The sequence below is a fragment of the Pleuronectes platessa genome, chromosome 13, assembly GCF_947347685.1.
Source record: "Pleuronectes platessa chromosome 13, fPlePla1.1, whole genome shotgun sequence".
In the NCBI taxonomy this organism is placed as follows: domain Eukaryota; kingdom Metazoa; phylum Chordata; class Actinopteri; order Pleuronectiformes; family Pleuronectidae; genus Pleuronectes; species Pleuronectes platessa.
Genome location: NC_070638.1, coordinates 17379519 through 17395081, shown reverse-complemented (window position 1 = coordinate 17395081; position 15563 = coordinate 17379519). Strand labels below are relative to the sequence as shown.

At 42.3% G+C, this 15563-nt stretch overlaps 1 protein-coding gene across 2 annotated transcripts; it reads right to left on the bottom strand.

The window, feature by feature from the left end:
* Window positions 1–479: 479 nt before the first annotated feature.
* Window positions 480–15336, bottom strand: LOC128454970 (phospholipid phosphatase 3). Of its 2 annotated transcripts, none has more exons than XM_053438587.1 (6): window positions 14957–15336; window positions 8019–8176; window positions 4072–4352; window positions 3912–3969; window positions 3639–3815; window positions 480–2847 (listed from the first exon to the last, which is right to left on the bottom strand). In XM_053438587.1, the coding sequence occupies exons 1-6, from the start codon at window positions 15096–15098 to the stop codon at window positions 2719–2721; spliced, it is 945 nt and encodes a 314-aa protein (XP_053294562.1). In that variant the 5' UTR covers window positions 15099–15336; the 3' UTR covers window positions 480–2718. The 2 variants fall into 2 exon arrangements, with proteins under 2 accessions (XP_053294562.1, XP_053294563.1); XM_053438588.1 differs by lacking the exon at window positions 8019–8176 and adding an exon at window positions 9072–9226 and having other exon boundaries at window positions 14957–15333.
* Window positions 15337–15563: the final 227 nt, after the last annotated feature.

The following is a 15563-nucleotide window of genomic DNA, read 5'->3' as shown; positions in this document are numbered from 1 at the left end:
TCTGGGCCACGTGGCTGATCCACAGTGAAACCGATCAGATTAGGATACCCTGGCCCATGGGCACACAGGCCTAAAACCCAGTTTATGATATGCTGGCACAGAACCTTGTGTTCTATGATAGAACCTGTGGATGGTTAGTGCTATATTCAGTATGATATATATGGATGTAGATATAAAGCACCCCAAAAAAGATCATGCAAGGGACCAAATTATGCTGGTCCTAAGCATTCTCATATGTGAATGTACTTCGCCCCTCTGGCATAGTTTCTGTGTGGAGTCTATATTATTCCAGAGGGCCATTGGGGAGAGGGGTTAAAGCCTGGAATGTACACTATTTCCCTACAGGAAGTTGAGCACTAAGTCTGCCATCACCCCACACCCAGATCTCCACACCACACTTACAGTCGGCTGGCTACTCAGTTATAAAAGAAAAGTCAGAAATACTTCAAAATTTAAATATACATCACAGTACGCTGCTCTGGAGCTTTTTTGTTTTATTAAAGACACTTTATCTTTGATACGTCTTACAGTTTTGTTGTACAAAATATCACATGGCATTACAAAAATATCGTAAGGCATTTTTAATAAAAATGTACTGAAGCTGTCTACGTTGACAACTTCGTTGTTTGTTTAGATTTTTTACACTTGAAATTCACATGTCAACTATACTGGATGACGTCTGCTAAGATGAACCTCTTAAAAGCAGCATGTTTAACATTTACACAGGTCTTGACACAAAGTCATAGTGGGTGTTTCTTCAAAAGATAAGACTGACACACACACAAACACACACAACACAGTATTTTACAATGTCAGGGGGCACGCAGAAGGTTCTGATTCTGTATCTGATCTTTTTGACATATAGGAAGAAAGGACTAGTTTCCCATCAACGTCAGATTAAAGTTTTTATCAGAAGATGCTTTCTGGTAAGTGGTTTAATTTTAGGGCAAAATTTCATTAATATCATGCAAACGTATTAGCATGACTATTTCTCTAAAATTCAATGAAAAGATTTCCGTCTGATATACACAGCCTCAATGATCGCCCCGTCTGATTAGACTTAATGAAATGTTAAGCAGTTAAATTGTACCAAAATTATATATATATATATGTGTGTATATATATTTACAGTTTTGCTCAATTGTGCTTTGGTACAGAACAGCAAGTGTACCTAACCCCTGCTCTAGTCCCTGTCTTGCTTTGGAGCATGTTAGGTTACATCCTTATGTGTTCATTTGAAACACTATTTTCAGGCTAAAGCGAACTCTGTCCACATGAGCGTTTTTTGTCTGTATCAGTTTAAATCTGGATAGTAACTAACACACCTGAAAACGTACATCAGGTGACCAGTCACATACATTGGGCATGTGCGTCATCGTTTCCAATCATCTCTGTTTCTACCTGTTCAGACTAAAATGATGCAGACTCTTCAAACTAAAACGTGTCCAGCAGCATCTACAACTGCTCAGTTTCAGCGGCTCTCTGGAGTAGCGTGGACGCCAGGAGTATCCTCAACTGAGTTGATGCATTTTCAAAGGAAAACAAAGCAGTGAGGATGAAGCCTATATGTCCGCAGAGCTTAGAGTATATCAGAGGACTTCTCAGAGATGTGAATGATCACTTTGATTAATGACAGTAATGTACTGATGATACTGTTGTTTTTCCACAGTGTTCCAGTCTCGAGTTTACATGTGTCTGTTGGAGCAGGTGCCTGTTCTCTGGTTGGCGAGGCACACTTGTTGGCTATAAAAACTTAAGTACAGAGACATGACATTAAGACACATCGGCATGTACACACACACACACACACACACACACACACACACACACACACACACACACAGAAAGGCAAAACACACAGAGACGTACACACAAGTGACACACCCGACACTCAGGCGCTCGCACGCTCTGACCTTACACTTGCGAGCACCCGTCTGGTACATATTACACAGTCATTTCATTAAATGGCTCAGTGGGGGCTCGTCCCAGCCAGCAGAAAGAGGCCCACGTCCAGCATTTTAACCTTCACTGTACTTTCCACCTACAATAACTCATGTGCCCTACGTTATGGACATAATAAAAAACTTACAAAGCTTTCCAAAAGCTTCACTTCAGGATCATTCAAGTGGTGACAAACAGTACTAAGTCTTGCTAAAATAGTGCTATAAATCGCACACATGTACGATGCTTATGTTTGTATTAAAACCAAACTAAAACAGAATCCTTCCTCAAATCAAGGAATTTGTTGTTTTCGTTGCATGATTTGTTTGCATTAGTAACACAGTGAGTGAGTGGCAGGATAATGACTGTAGCTCCCATTCTGAATGCAGCCGAGGGGAGAAGCTACGCAGCTGCTGCCATTTCTCCGTTTTGTTTCATTTCAGGCGTCGGTCCATGGAAAGGCCCTTTCAGAGTATCTACAAGGCAGATCTCTCCCACAACAGGAGAAGAGGGACAAAAATCCCCGGTTCTCTCCATTTTCCACATTAAAATGTCTGGTGAGCCTGAGGAAAAAGAGGATCTTTTCCATTGAGAAAGGCACAACTGGCTTGAATGTTTTTCCGCAGCCTCCTCTCGTCCTTTGACATGTTCAAGATTCCATATCTGACTGCATTGACCAGATTGTCGGGGTTTACCTGATCCGGTATTGCCCAGTGGCTATAGTAGTGATTTGAATGGCACAGGTCAGGGTTATTTACAGTCAGTTTGCAGTCTTCTCTATGCCATGATGAGATGGTTGCTTCGCTCTCTGATGTCTGCCGGAGGAACAAGATCTTTCTTCACTGGTGTTGGCAGCAGGGTTGAACGCCTGCCTTTGGGCTTAAACAAGTCTGATACACAGAAAACCTGTGGAAGGGAGAGAATAAACATAAATGAAGTTCTCAGTCATCATAATTCTTCTACTCCAGTTTTCTGTTGGCATTTCCCTGTCCTCAAGATACTGTATCGGGTCCTCCATTTTTCTATTTAGGTGCAGCCTCTCTCCATTCTAATTTCTTCTTTTGTTTCATTGTTATGCCAACAACACTCGATTGTTTGAACCAGTTTACCTTTAAAATTCAAATATCTGCCATAAAATGTTAATTCAGAAACTTTTCTCAGTTAACTCCAGACAAAGCCCTTCAGTGCCTCTGTAAAAAAAATCTCAACAAACCCTGATCTTATTTTCAGTCAAGTAAATCTAACAATTCAGTATTGACCCAACAAAGTAGTAACTACCATATTCTTCTTTGATATAGCGAATAGTACTCAAGCTTTTATTTCCTCTAAAAATCTATACTCTTCTCCTGAATACTCATTCCTGATTACAACCACAGTGTTTAAACATTAATAAACGACAGACCATATTTCTTTTATTCCAACCACTGGCTCTTGATGGATTTTTAGAATAGATTTTTTCTAAATGCAGCTTTGAGGTCAGATATTCTTTTTTTTTATTTGACAGATCTGTGCTGCTCTCATTTGTGTCTTTGAATTATAAAGCCCGTCGTATGGAAAGGGTAACATGAATGAAGTTACAAACATTTTTACAATTAGCTGGGCCACAATACAATTAACATTTACCTGAGATTCATTCTTAATGGCAGTCTTTAATCTTAAATACTAAAATGAAAATAGAACTTAATGGAAGCACTCACTATGCAGTAGGCCACCACGGCTCCTTGTACAAAACCTACAAGGACATCAGTGGGGTGGTGCTTGTGATCAGAGACACGGGACAAGCCAGTGTAGAAAGACATCATGATGAGAGTGAACTGGGTCAGAGGGCGCAGCAGGCGGGCTCCATGCCAAGTGAAGCGAGACTGCAGGTAAAACTGGTGAAGAGACGGATTAGTTTATATAGCGTGTATTTATACAGGGTGTATTCACAGTACACGTGTGTTCATGTTCAAAACAATTGAGTAACTCACCACCAGATAAAGCATGGTGTACATCGAGAACGACGCATGTCCCGAGAAGAAGGACTTCCTGAGGGACAGAGGTTTATGTCAGATTTACAAAACCTTATAATCTACAGTATAAACAATAAACTTCAAATTACACACTTTTTTATACAGTATATTACGCTACCTGGCCTCTTGAACTTTGCTCTCTGGCCCCTGACACTGATAGTCAGTGATATAGCCCAGGGAGCAGTTGATAGTGGAGAAGTCTGGTTTGCACACATCAAGGAAGTGTGGGCGCATGCGGCCCACTGACACTTTGGCAATGTCAGTGAAGGACTGACTGATGGCACAGCCGAAGACGAACACGCCGACCTGCTTATAGAGAGCAGAGATGTAGGGGTTCCCTACAAAAGACTTCGATCCCTCATTCAGAAAGTAGATCCTGTAGCTTTCTCCAATGATGATCTGAGGGGGCCGGAAGAGACAGTGATGTCAGTGAAAGTCGCGGTTTACGACAAATTCCCATTCCCAACAATCATTTCCCTAATTCCTAAGTAGTTATTTCTCATCTCCTGAGTGCTCAGTGAGAACGTGTTGGTGCAGGATGACCAAAGAACTGTATGAAGAATGGGAAAGTTAGTGTGATGCTTATGGTTCACATGTAATTAATTACACAACTGACCTCTTTTATTATAATGTGAATTAAAAAATAACCCTATTTATGTCAAATAATTACAGAAATGTCTGTCTGAATGTAACTTGGGTATCTCCAGAACCTTATATCGTATTGCCTTGAATTGTTAAGGGCCCGGGTAAGTGCAATGTAGAATTTGGTGCGATTTGGACAAGCGATATATTCAGATGAGCAGCTGTGGCTCTGACTCATCGACCTGAAAGACGTCTATCCCCAGCGTGTTCGTGAAAATGGCAACGGAAACTGTTTCTCCAGTTTGGGGTTCTGTGCACTGAGTCAAGCTTCACTGAACACTGAATAAACAGGTGAACAGCTCTTTGGCAGCAGTGGTGGTGGGGCAGCTTCAGGGCTCTGTGAGTCAGTGGCTCAATTACTGCAGGTCACTTTTACAGTTTCCAAAAGTAAGCTGCAACCAGCATCACCACAGGCCAAGAAACCAGTATCCAAACAGGTTTTTAATTTCAGAATTCCCCCGATGTTTCATTTTCAATGTTAGAACATGAGTTGAATATAAATGCAGCTTTTGCCTGAGGTATAACTGGATTACAGAAAGTGTGTAGGACACAATATTCATGAACAAACCCTCAAGCTGTTCCTAATTTCAGGGGGACAGCACTAAGCTCGTGCTGATATATTGAAAATGTCCATCAAAGTCTAGGATTCTGTGGGGATGGACATTTGGGACGAGGCCACAGTGAGCTCTGATGTTCAGAGGGGAGAATATAACTCATTTATATGACCGAAATAACTATTTTTCCACGATCAAGATGTTATGATGATGATGTTATTTCCTCTGCAGAAGTTTTTAAAAGGTGATATTTAATAGTTAACTGCGTTCCCCTTCAGCCGTTTGACTTCTGGCGCAAAACAGTGAGGCGACGTGGGAGGCAACTCAAACTGTCCGCCATGTATAGTTTTCGGTAAGAGTGTAAATAAACCACCGTCTACAACCGACGATTGAAAGGTGAGGCTCACTTAGGGGGAGCTGGAAAGACATAACTCGCAACAGCTGTTCATGCTCAAAATCGCCTTCCCGAAACTCCCATCTCTCCACTGTTGTCTTTCGGCTGCTCACAAGTGACAGTAGTAGAAAGGAGAGGATACAAGTAGTAGCGAGAGTTCCAGGTAGAAAATGGATGGACAGTGAAAGGAAGGGAGGATAAAGAGCAAAAAATAAAAGAGTAGCACATAAGGAATGCAAATGAGGAGAAAGGAGAAGAGAGAGGAAGGTGAGAGGAGGAATGAAGATTTGAGTCGGAGAGAGAGAGAGAGTCGAGAGGGAGTGGGGGAGTCACCACTGGTTCTAATCAGCAGGAACGCTGAGTTAGGCAACGTGTCGGATTTTGGGGGCCAGACTCCACCAGGCCCACGTCGGGGGCATGCTTGTTTTTCACCGCTCCGGCTCCCTCTCTAAAACGTCTCTGGTTTCACAAGGGACGTCTGGCTGTTTTCATGTTAGTATCTTGGTTTCATCAGACATTCTTGGGAGGGGGCGCAGGAATAAGTCTCATTCTTGGAAATACTCTGCAGAGGGAGAGCCCTTAAGGAGATTTAACAAGCTGATAGAGTATTTCGTTTCCACCATCCAGGCCTTTAGAGCCAGCTAGATGCGGCCCAGCTGCTTTCAGGCGAGTGAGAGAGGGAGAAGGGGAAGAAAACAGATCTGGTTTCCCTTGTGTGAAAATTAAACCATGTGAACGAATAAATTAACTGGCATTGTAGGGTAAGACGCTGTTACACTGAAACCTCAGACATAATCATGACGGCTAGACGCTGACTTATGGCAAAAGTCTTGTATTTGACACCATGCCGTTTTTCTTTCTTTTAAAAATATTTGGTTGTGGCCTTTTGAGTTTCTCAGCTCTATTCAGGAATAAAACGAGGCTCTTAATGACCTAATGATGTTGTTTTCTGGTTCAGGAAACAAAAAAGGTTGGCACAATGCTCCCAGGCGGTGTGATGGGTTGTAAAGTCACGTTTTGCCAGGGGAAAATAAGAGTTTTGGCAAATTCTTCTTGTTTGGGGCCTTTGCCACAATTCCACCCCACCAATTACAGCATTTAACCCAACAACCATTGCGTCAACCATAATTACAAGGGGCCGGGACTCCTTCTCACCATGAAAACCCCTGTGGCCCTGATCCCGCAGAGCAGTCTGCTCTCTGGGAGGAGAGAGCTGATGGAGAAGTCTTCCCATGAGACGAGACACTGTCCAACTGTGGATTTGCCGGTTGATAACTGAACATGCTATGGCAGTGCTGAGACACGCCACAGGGCAAAGTGACTGCAGCATGATGTATCTATCTACCTTTGCTCATCCACTGCTAACACTTACCAATATGTGGTAGCTAATGCGCTAGTACCTGCTGAGAGTGAGACATTGCTGAATGTGGCTGTTAAATAGGGTCAAAGAGATATATGTATAAGCAATATAACCATATATTGAAATTTTCTTATATCGATATCCATGGAATTTATATTGAAATATTTATTGATACAGTTGTATTGCCAAGCCGTAAGATAGTTATTTTCTAAAGTATTGTTTTCAGCGTCACTACAGCTATGTTTGTGGAATCCAGTTGTTAACTGAGGTTGTGAGCAGTCTGTTGTAGTTGGGGGGGGGGGTTCAAGTTCCACCTCTGAGCAGAAGCTTTTTCGTAATAATTATTTTAACTGTTCAACTAATTTAGTGTACAGGCTGTGGACATATCATCAGTTTACACCCAGGAGATTTGAAACAGAAACATTTCAACACTGACCCCTTGTTAAATACCCTTGTTATGCCACCTTTGCTTCACGGCTCTCCCTTGTGATCTCCTCTAGAGCCGGAATTAAAAGTGGAACAACAATGCCCCCCTATCCTATGTTCATACCTTTACACAGAATAGCAAGGTGAAATAAAGCTGCAGCATTCTCGCCTCGAACACTGTGTAAAAGTGTGTTTTTATCAGCGGAGTCATCTAAAGCCCCTGAAGAGATGCCCTGAACAAATGTTGTTGACTGGTTGTTATCTGTGCTGGAGCCAATCACATCGGCTGATAACACAGGTATGGAGAGTTGTTGTTACAGCAATCGTGAGAGATAATCTCAGTTAACTCCAACAGTAAGTTAAGTGTGATGGATAGTGCACTCTGATCACGAGTGCAGTGGTAAGGTGCATGGTTTGGTTGAGAAAAACATGAATACATGCTGCTATTGTACTTAATCATTATATATTATATATATATATAAAGTTGTCAAATATCTTCATTATTTGAAATCTTACAATTATCATGACCACATTAGAGCTGCCTATTGGAGTGTCTGAGAAATACTATGATGCACCGTGCACTCAGGATGAGACATGATTTAAGGCGTCAGTGTGTTCTGCTAGTGAAGGTGAAGGCTGCTGAAACAACAAGAAGTGATGGCATTAGGGAACAAAGTGAGGTGACTTACAGAGAGGATGGTGATAAGAATGCCAGCAGCGCTAAGCACACCGTCGCTAATGGTGTCTCCCTTTTTGGCCGGGTACTTGATGGACTCATCATCGCAGTAAAACCCTCTACGGTAAGGCTGTACAGCGCTGGTCTCAATGACCAAGAAAGGCAGGCCGGCTGGTGTGAAGAAGCAGTGAGCGGCACAGAGAGAATGGGGGTGGTGGGGATTGATGGGTGAGGGAGGGAGAGAGAGAGAGAGATGGAGGTGGTGGGTTAATGAAATGCAAATTACAGGGGTCACAGGTACAAGCGGGAGGTAACAAGGGAACACCTGGGACTGGCTCAATTCATTGTGTGGCTGTTACCTGAGACTAATCAAGAAATTATGATTTTGTCTGTAGTCAGTATCTACTGGGCCTTGTGAGCACATCTATATAGGTATTAAAGGAACATTCCTGTTTGTTTCATACGTTTCAGCAAAGTATGATTTACTTTACTGCCAACCATATTCCAGAGCACATCATTTATCTTAATACCTAAATACTGCCTCTTCAGACTGCCAATGTTTCCATTATTTTAATAATAATAATAAATTAATTGGCAGAAACTTGGGTCATCGAAGAGATTATCTGGAGGATCTGATACAAGTAGAGATATCGACGACCTTTCTAACACCCAACGGACACAAAAAAAACAAAAAGAATACAAATATCTGACTCTAAACGTCTATATTTACATTATATCTCAAATACTGTCTCGCAGGAATACAGGTTACTAATGACACATATCAAAATGCAAAGCATAAGGCCTGAACTCAAAGCCCTCAGATTACAAGAGGTACAAAACTGAGTCTGAAACTAACAAAGATGTGCTTTGGAAATGGTTGGCAGACAATGTGCAGCACGCATGATTTGCAGCAATTGAGGTACAAAATGTTTGCACCACTGCGTGCGAGTCAGATCCTGTCGAATCAATCAGAACTTCCGAGGTGTCTCAAGCCAACCATTGGATGAATTGACAGTGTCCCAGCAAATGCTCCCTGGTTCTCCCGCTGCACCAAACCAGGACTTACTGAGGCCACGGGCACAGTGACGCCCACGGCTGTGAGCACGGTGTTGGACACTGTGCTGCTCTTAGAGGGAAGCCTGATGCTGTCGTCGTTGCAGAAGAATCCTCTTTGGTAAGGTGGAAAGGGAGATTTGTGCAAAAACACGGCAACGAGCAACACTGCATGGTTGGACAGATATATGATGCGCGCACGTCAGAACAGTATGAAGCAAAACAGAGGACAACAACATCTGCACCAAGACAAACACAGAGGCACATGAAAGGCACTGACAAATAGAAATAGGACAGTCACACAAACAGATACAAACTCTGAACAGACATAAGTTATTAATCTCATCCAGATTTCTAAACTGACACTGATGCTGTCAAAATAAAATAAACAAAATAAAATCAGTTGGCATCAATGCTTAAATCAAAGTTTAAGATGTAAGTAAACCTTTATGCTTAGAATAGCATCAATTCATTTCTAGATTGTGCAAAAGGGTTTAGATGTGTCACACTTAAGAGAGACCATCTCTGCTGACTGACAAGAAGAAAAAAATAAAATGCACAGACAATATCAGTCCTCCCTCCTTTCCTGCCGAGGCTTTCAAGTGCACTTAAAAAGGCCCACTAAGATGCCTTGGGGGGGCCAGTAGGACGGTGGGGGTGGGCGGTTGTCTCCGTCTGATCAGTTTAGTGTGTTAAAGTGGAAAAAAAGATCTTATTTATCTCCTAACAACAAACAGAGAGTGGGCGTGACTCAGATGCAAGGACAGCTTATTCACAGGAGGACTTTGAAATCTGAGTGTGGCTGTGGTACCCAGGAGATGCCTCCAATCTCTGGCAGAATTTTGGAAAACACACTTTCAAATCACATCAAAGTGGCATTTAAGGGATGTCGGCGCATTCCAGTCGCCCTTTGAATAAATCTGCGATCTGCCAATACAAAGAAAAACAAACACCAGCCCTCTCGCTCACACACGTTCTCTTCCTCCGTCTCTCTCTGCCACAAAAATGTGGAAAAAAAGCCACCGGGGTGAAGAGGTCAGCGCCAAGAGGGGCTGCTGTAGGCAGGATGGTGGCGGGGGTGGTGGTGGTGGTGGGGCAGGATTTCTTAAACCACATGTCAACAGTCCTCAGTTGTTGCTGAGTCCCTCAGCATCCCCGTCCCCACACACACTCGCAGCTGACTGGCCTTTGAAGGTCCAGCTGGATTGAGCTCAGGTTACAGACAGGGCTCGGACGCCCGATGGGAACTTCAGAGCACCGGCCTTCCCTCCACATTCAGCAGGATTCACGTTATTAACTTTCATGTTTTCGTTCGCTCTCTTAAAACAAATACCTGAACAGAGCTACAGTCGGCGCCGAAGCAACTCTGGTGGTAAAAGAAAGAGGAGGGTGATACGTCTTAGTTCTGTAACAGTAAAAATATACCGTACTTTTTATCCTCAAAGTCTGATCCTCGGTTTGCTTAGTCTGGCCAAGGACAGACCCACACAGACCTTAAAGGATAAAGGCCGCCCTGAAATGCTGATCTAAAGCAATCGAAACAAAACAAAAGCATGCAGGGGCTGAACTTGCTTGATTTGAAGTCTGTTAACCTCCAAAGTCCTGACCCCTCCAAGCAGCTCTAAACACATTCACAGACCTGATACGAACCACAAGGTCAGAGGCTGATAGGCAGACTCAGAGGGGTGGCCACATAGATTGATGAAATATTGTGTTCACAGATTGTAAATTAACCTGCAAGAGGTCAATTGCTCAAACAGCTGATTGGAAAGACGGAGGAAAACACAATGAGGCCCTGTGAGTCAGGTCACGTCTTACAGAGATTCAGCAGGGGGGTTTTATTCTCTTGCCCCTCTCGACCCCGTCCATCCGCCTTAACAGTGCAGCATCAGCACTGCGTATACGGCATCTTGGGATTTTCCCCTCCTACCCTCTTCCTCCCTTCCTGTTTCTCAAAGCTGTCCTTCCAACAACAACACCAGTCAGCAAGCGAGGGTATTTATTTTACATTACCTCAACAGAAACAAACAAAGAAAGGTGGAGGAGCTTTTTCTTCAGTTCCTAATGTAAACATCAGGTGTCTTCTACTTGACTTTGTCGTTAAGCAGCTTGCTTAAATCCACTGGGGATTTCTAATTGAAAATAAGCAAACGAAGTCAGTAAATGATGACGACGATGACTTTTTCAGCATAAAACTGAGCACATCAAAATATGGTAGAAAAATTACTATTAAGACGTGCTAGTTAGAGTCTCCTATGTTTGTCTATTTAGCCTTTCTCCCAGTTCAGTCCTGGCGGCTCCATGTAGCTGCAGTTTGTGGAAACTAGAATCAATGTAGAGTTAAAGCCCTACCATACTTTGGAGGCATTCGCCAAAACACCAAGTGCGACTGTTAAAATAAACAGACGCACATTTTCCACTTGCAGGGATCTCTCACTGTCTGGCATACAAATATATACATGTCTGAGGTAGTTGTGGTGTATACACAGATGCAGTTGTTTTTACTCGCAGCAGCCCCCACACAACCTTCACCTTGTCGGACCGACTGTCTATCAGTGAGTCTGGCCTCCTGCAAAACGTAGTTCATAGTTCCACTGGAGTAAAGAAAATGGTCTGCCTGCTGCTGGGGTTTAATAAAAATCACTTTTGCATTGAAGTCCCAGTGGTTAGAATGGCTGATTGCCTTCCTTTGGAAGCCACATTTACTATTCATATTTCTTTAAAGGGAGTGGTTTCTAGACACAAGAAGGTTTAACAGTTCACATTCTACATGTACATCTGTTCCTCCTTAGTAGCTACAACCCCAAAAATCCATAGAATGTATTAAGATGGACGACGTGTCTCCACTAACTCCCACTATCCAGAAACAAAGCTAAAATGTCCCAGATATGAATGTCAGCATCTTTCGCATTTGGAGCCAGAGTCTGCATCTTGATGTTTTACCCCATTTTATAGCATCAAATAACTAATTAAAACCAAACTTGTAAATTTGCACTAGAAATGTACTTTTTAGTTTGGTCCATATCCACTCAATTAACATGGAGGAGGTGGAGTTTATGACCTATACTGCAGCCAGCCACCAGGTGGTGATCAAGACGTTTTGGCCTCTCCTCTGGAGAGCTGTCATCCATCCTTTTATACAGTCTATGACATAAACTAAAGACAAACACACAAACACACAAAGTACAAGGACAATACAGTAGCACAAACGATTCATGCATGCACATTAATTATGCATAACAATATCACATACACAGTATAGATACTCACACCATTTGTATACACAAATATAACTATACCAGTTATCTGCACAGCTGTATAAACAAAATAATTGTTAGGCAGGCATTATTCAGTTCTTCCTGTATTCATCGTAACGTCTCTTTATTTTAACAATAAAATTAAACAGCAACTACAGTATATTCATTTCCCTTTGTCTTAAAAGTGAAATCACAAATTAATCCCACCTCCAGTTGTTTCTTTGTTGTTTGCTCAATATGACAAATTTAGTGCGCCTTCATTTGACTATTCCTTGAATCTGGACCTATCAGTGATGCCCCAGTGGTATTTCGATATGTCAATGATTTGACTTCTTTCACAATTTGAGGTCCATAATTGCTGTTTGACCGGGCAGCCCTTTGAGATCCAGCTAATGTTCATTATTTTTGGGGGTTCCATTGAGCCTAATCATTATTTCAATTTCAATAAGACTTGCTGAGGTTTTTAGTTTTTTTTGTGCTAAATATCAGCTAAATACCCCTCCCTCATGGGGATCATCTAGCCTTGAAAAACAAGTTCCTTTCTTTTACTTTCAACATCATTCTCTTGTTTCCCTTTGTGTTTAATGATCGGTCTTAACAAAACGCGCCAGTGTGGCCAATTAACCGAATTCTATTTAGTGCTGAGCAAAGGCAAAAGCCCACAAAAACCCTATAAGACGATTAATCTGGAAAAACATGAAAGCCACCTGCCCCAGCTTACAGTAAACTGAACCTGATCACCTCAACGGAGGTTGACACAAAAAAACAATACTCAACTGCACAGTGGCCCTCGGCTCTCCACAGCATTCAGTTCCAATCACCTCTGAATCTACGTCACTGGCACTAACACTGACGATTGCTATCTTAACTGGCACTGATGGTGTAGTTTAATGGGATCGCAGCGACTTGAGATGGTTCATGTGAGTAAGATAATGGGAGAGAGAAATCCCTGGATGTAGCAATAGTCGAAGCGTAATCTGTGAGAGGAGGAGCGGTGATTAAGGTTACTGGTTCACCATTTCCTGCCTGCGGTGTTTCCCTTTAAACCACATCTTTGGCAGAAAACACTTCTGGTTTTTGTTGACAAGTTTCTCTTTGGGAAGGAACAAGATCAAACACAGATCATCGTGGTGGATTTACCCTCCACAGAGGCAAGAACTACACTGAAACTAACTATGGATTGTCAGAAAATGACTGATTAAGCTTTCATGGAATTATTTTTAACAATAGGCCTGATTTTTTTTTTTATCTGTTTTAATTTGGTCATTGAAGGATGCTGCTCTGCTGTTTGCGATCATGACCTTACATCAATGTTCCATAGAACAACATGCTGGAAAGGGACATTAGTGAGCGGTCTAAGGTTTAAGGAGAGTGGCAAAGCTTTTGTCGGACTTCAAACTTCAGTGTGAAAACAGGTTTCACCTGCAATAACAACCTCAACCCATTGACTGCAGCTGTCGAGCATCACAGGACCTTCTCTGAGGAACATACACGCACGCACACCCACAGGTCTGACCTTTTCACCACTTCCCTTAATTACTCTACACTAACACGCGCATATATTGGGCCAGATGTTGAGATCAGAAGAATTCCAGCTGGTGTGGAATGTGAACCATTCTGGAAAACATAACGAGGAGTAATGGCAGAGGTATACAGTACAGGTGTGGGTGGAGACCAAAGAGACTGCCCCCTCCTGGGGCAGTTGATTAATTAGTTTTCCCCCTTCATCAGCATTTTTTGGCTGAGGAAAAAGGAGACTCACTAGTTAAGCTAAAATCAAAATGTGTGGCTTTATTAATAGCAGCCAACTGTGTAGGCTACAGCTGCTGATGGAGATTCCCTCTCTGCTTTATTAAATCAGCTGGCGGAGCTGCCGAACAAAAGGTGTAAACCTAGACTGAAGATAAATGGTGACAGGGTCCTTGCTGTCAGGGCCCCCGACCCTCTGGAATAGTTTAGAAACTCAGACTTGAAAGTGTCTGCTCGTGAATCATCTCTCAAAACTTAATTCTGCCAAATATCGTTTTACTTATATTTGTTTCTTTTATCATTTTCTTTTGTCATTGCTTAATTTGTGGTCTTTTCTTTCAGAGTAGATTTGTATTACGGTGTACACCTTTTGCTTCTTTTTTTTAATTATTATTTGATTGCATTATTTTCCTTGTTGTCTTTGATGTTTTGTGTTCTTGCTTTCATTAGTCCTATTTTTAAATGCTTTGTAAAAGCTGTTATGAAAGATGCTACATAAAAACAAATATCGTTGTTGATAATATGATAATAATTTAGATACATTTTACTTTTAACCGAAATTTGTTTAGTTCAAATTAGGTTCAAGCAATGTGATATAATTAAATAGTCTAAGCTAGCTTGACTTTGATTTTAAGGGCAATGTTGGTAAAAACTTTTCGCCAGAATTGAAGTACTATACTCACATAAAGACAATATTTAACTATTTCAAATCAATTAAAAGAAATGTTAATCAGCTAAACACATAAGCAGCTGAACACACCTCAAGCCTCCTGAGAAGTGAACATTGTTGAATGGAACAACAGGCAGATGAAAGGCAGACACACACACACACAGTTCTCAGGATTACAGTACAGTCAGTGATGGTGGAACTGACGTGAAGTCGGACACTCACCTAGGAACAAGCAGAACAGATCCACGCCGACCAGCAGCTTCCTCCTGCGGTGGTCTTTGCAGTTGTTGTTGTTGTTCAGCGAACTCCCGCCGTTCCTCGTCTCGGCTGCCATCGTTTTCTCATATATCAAACAGCGTTGCATTTAAAAACGAGTCTTTTCAAATAAAAAAGATAAAATCAAACAAGTTAAAACAGTTCGCTGGAAGCTCTCCCTGCGCTGCCTGGACTTTTTTTTGTCTTTTGAAACTAGCTACGAGCGGCTAACGCTCCTACGTGTGTCCTGAGGAGGAGTAGTCATGTGTTGGTCTGAGAGAAAAAGGTTCCACCACCACAACAGACCCTCTGACTTCTGACCGCCCTCCGCTGCTTTCCATGGGGGTAGAGAGAGTCCTGTGACGGCCTTCCAAGAAAGCCCCTCCTCCAGAGACCTCCCCCCTTCAATTAATGCCATATGCCAGCTCCTACACACACACACACACACACACACACACACACTGACACACTGTAAGCAGGGGGATTCCATCAGGCTCAAAGTCACCAGATAAAAAGGCCTTTCCCAGGATCTGCACCACAACTTGTATGTTTTTACATATTTAAGACAGGTTTT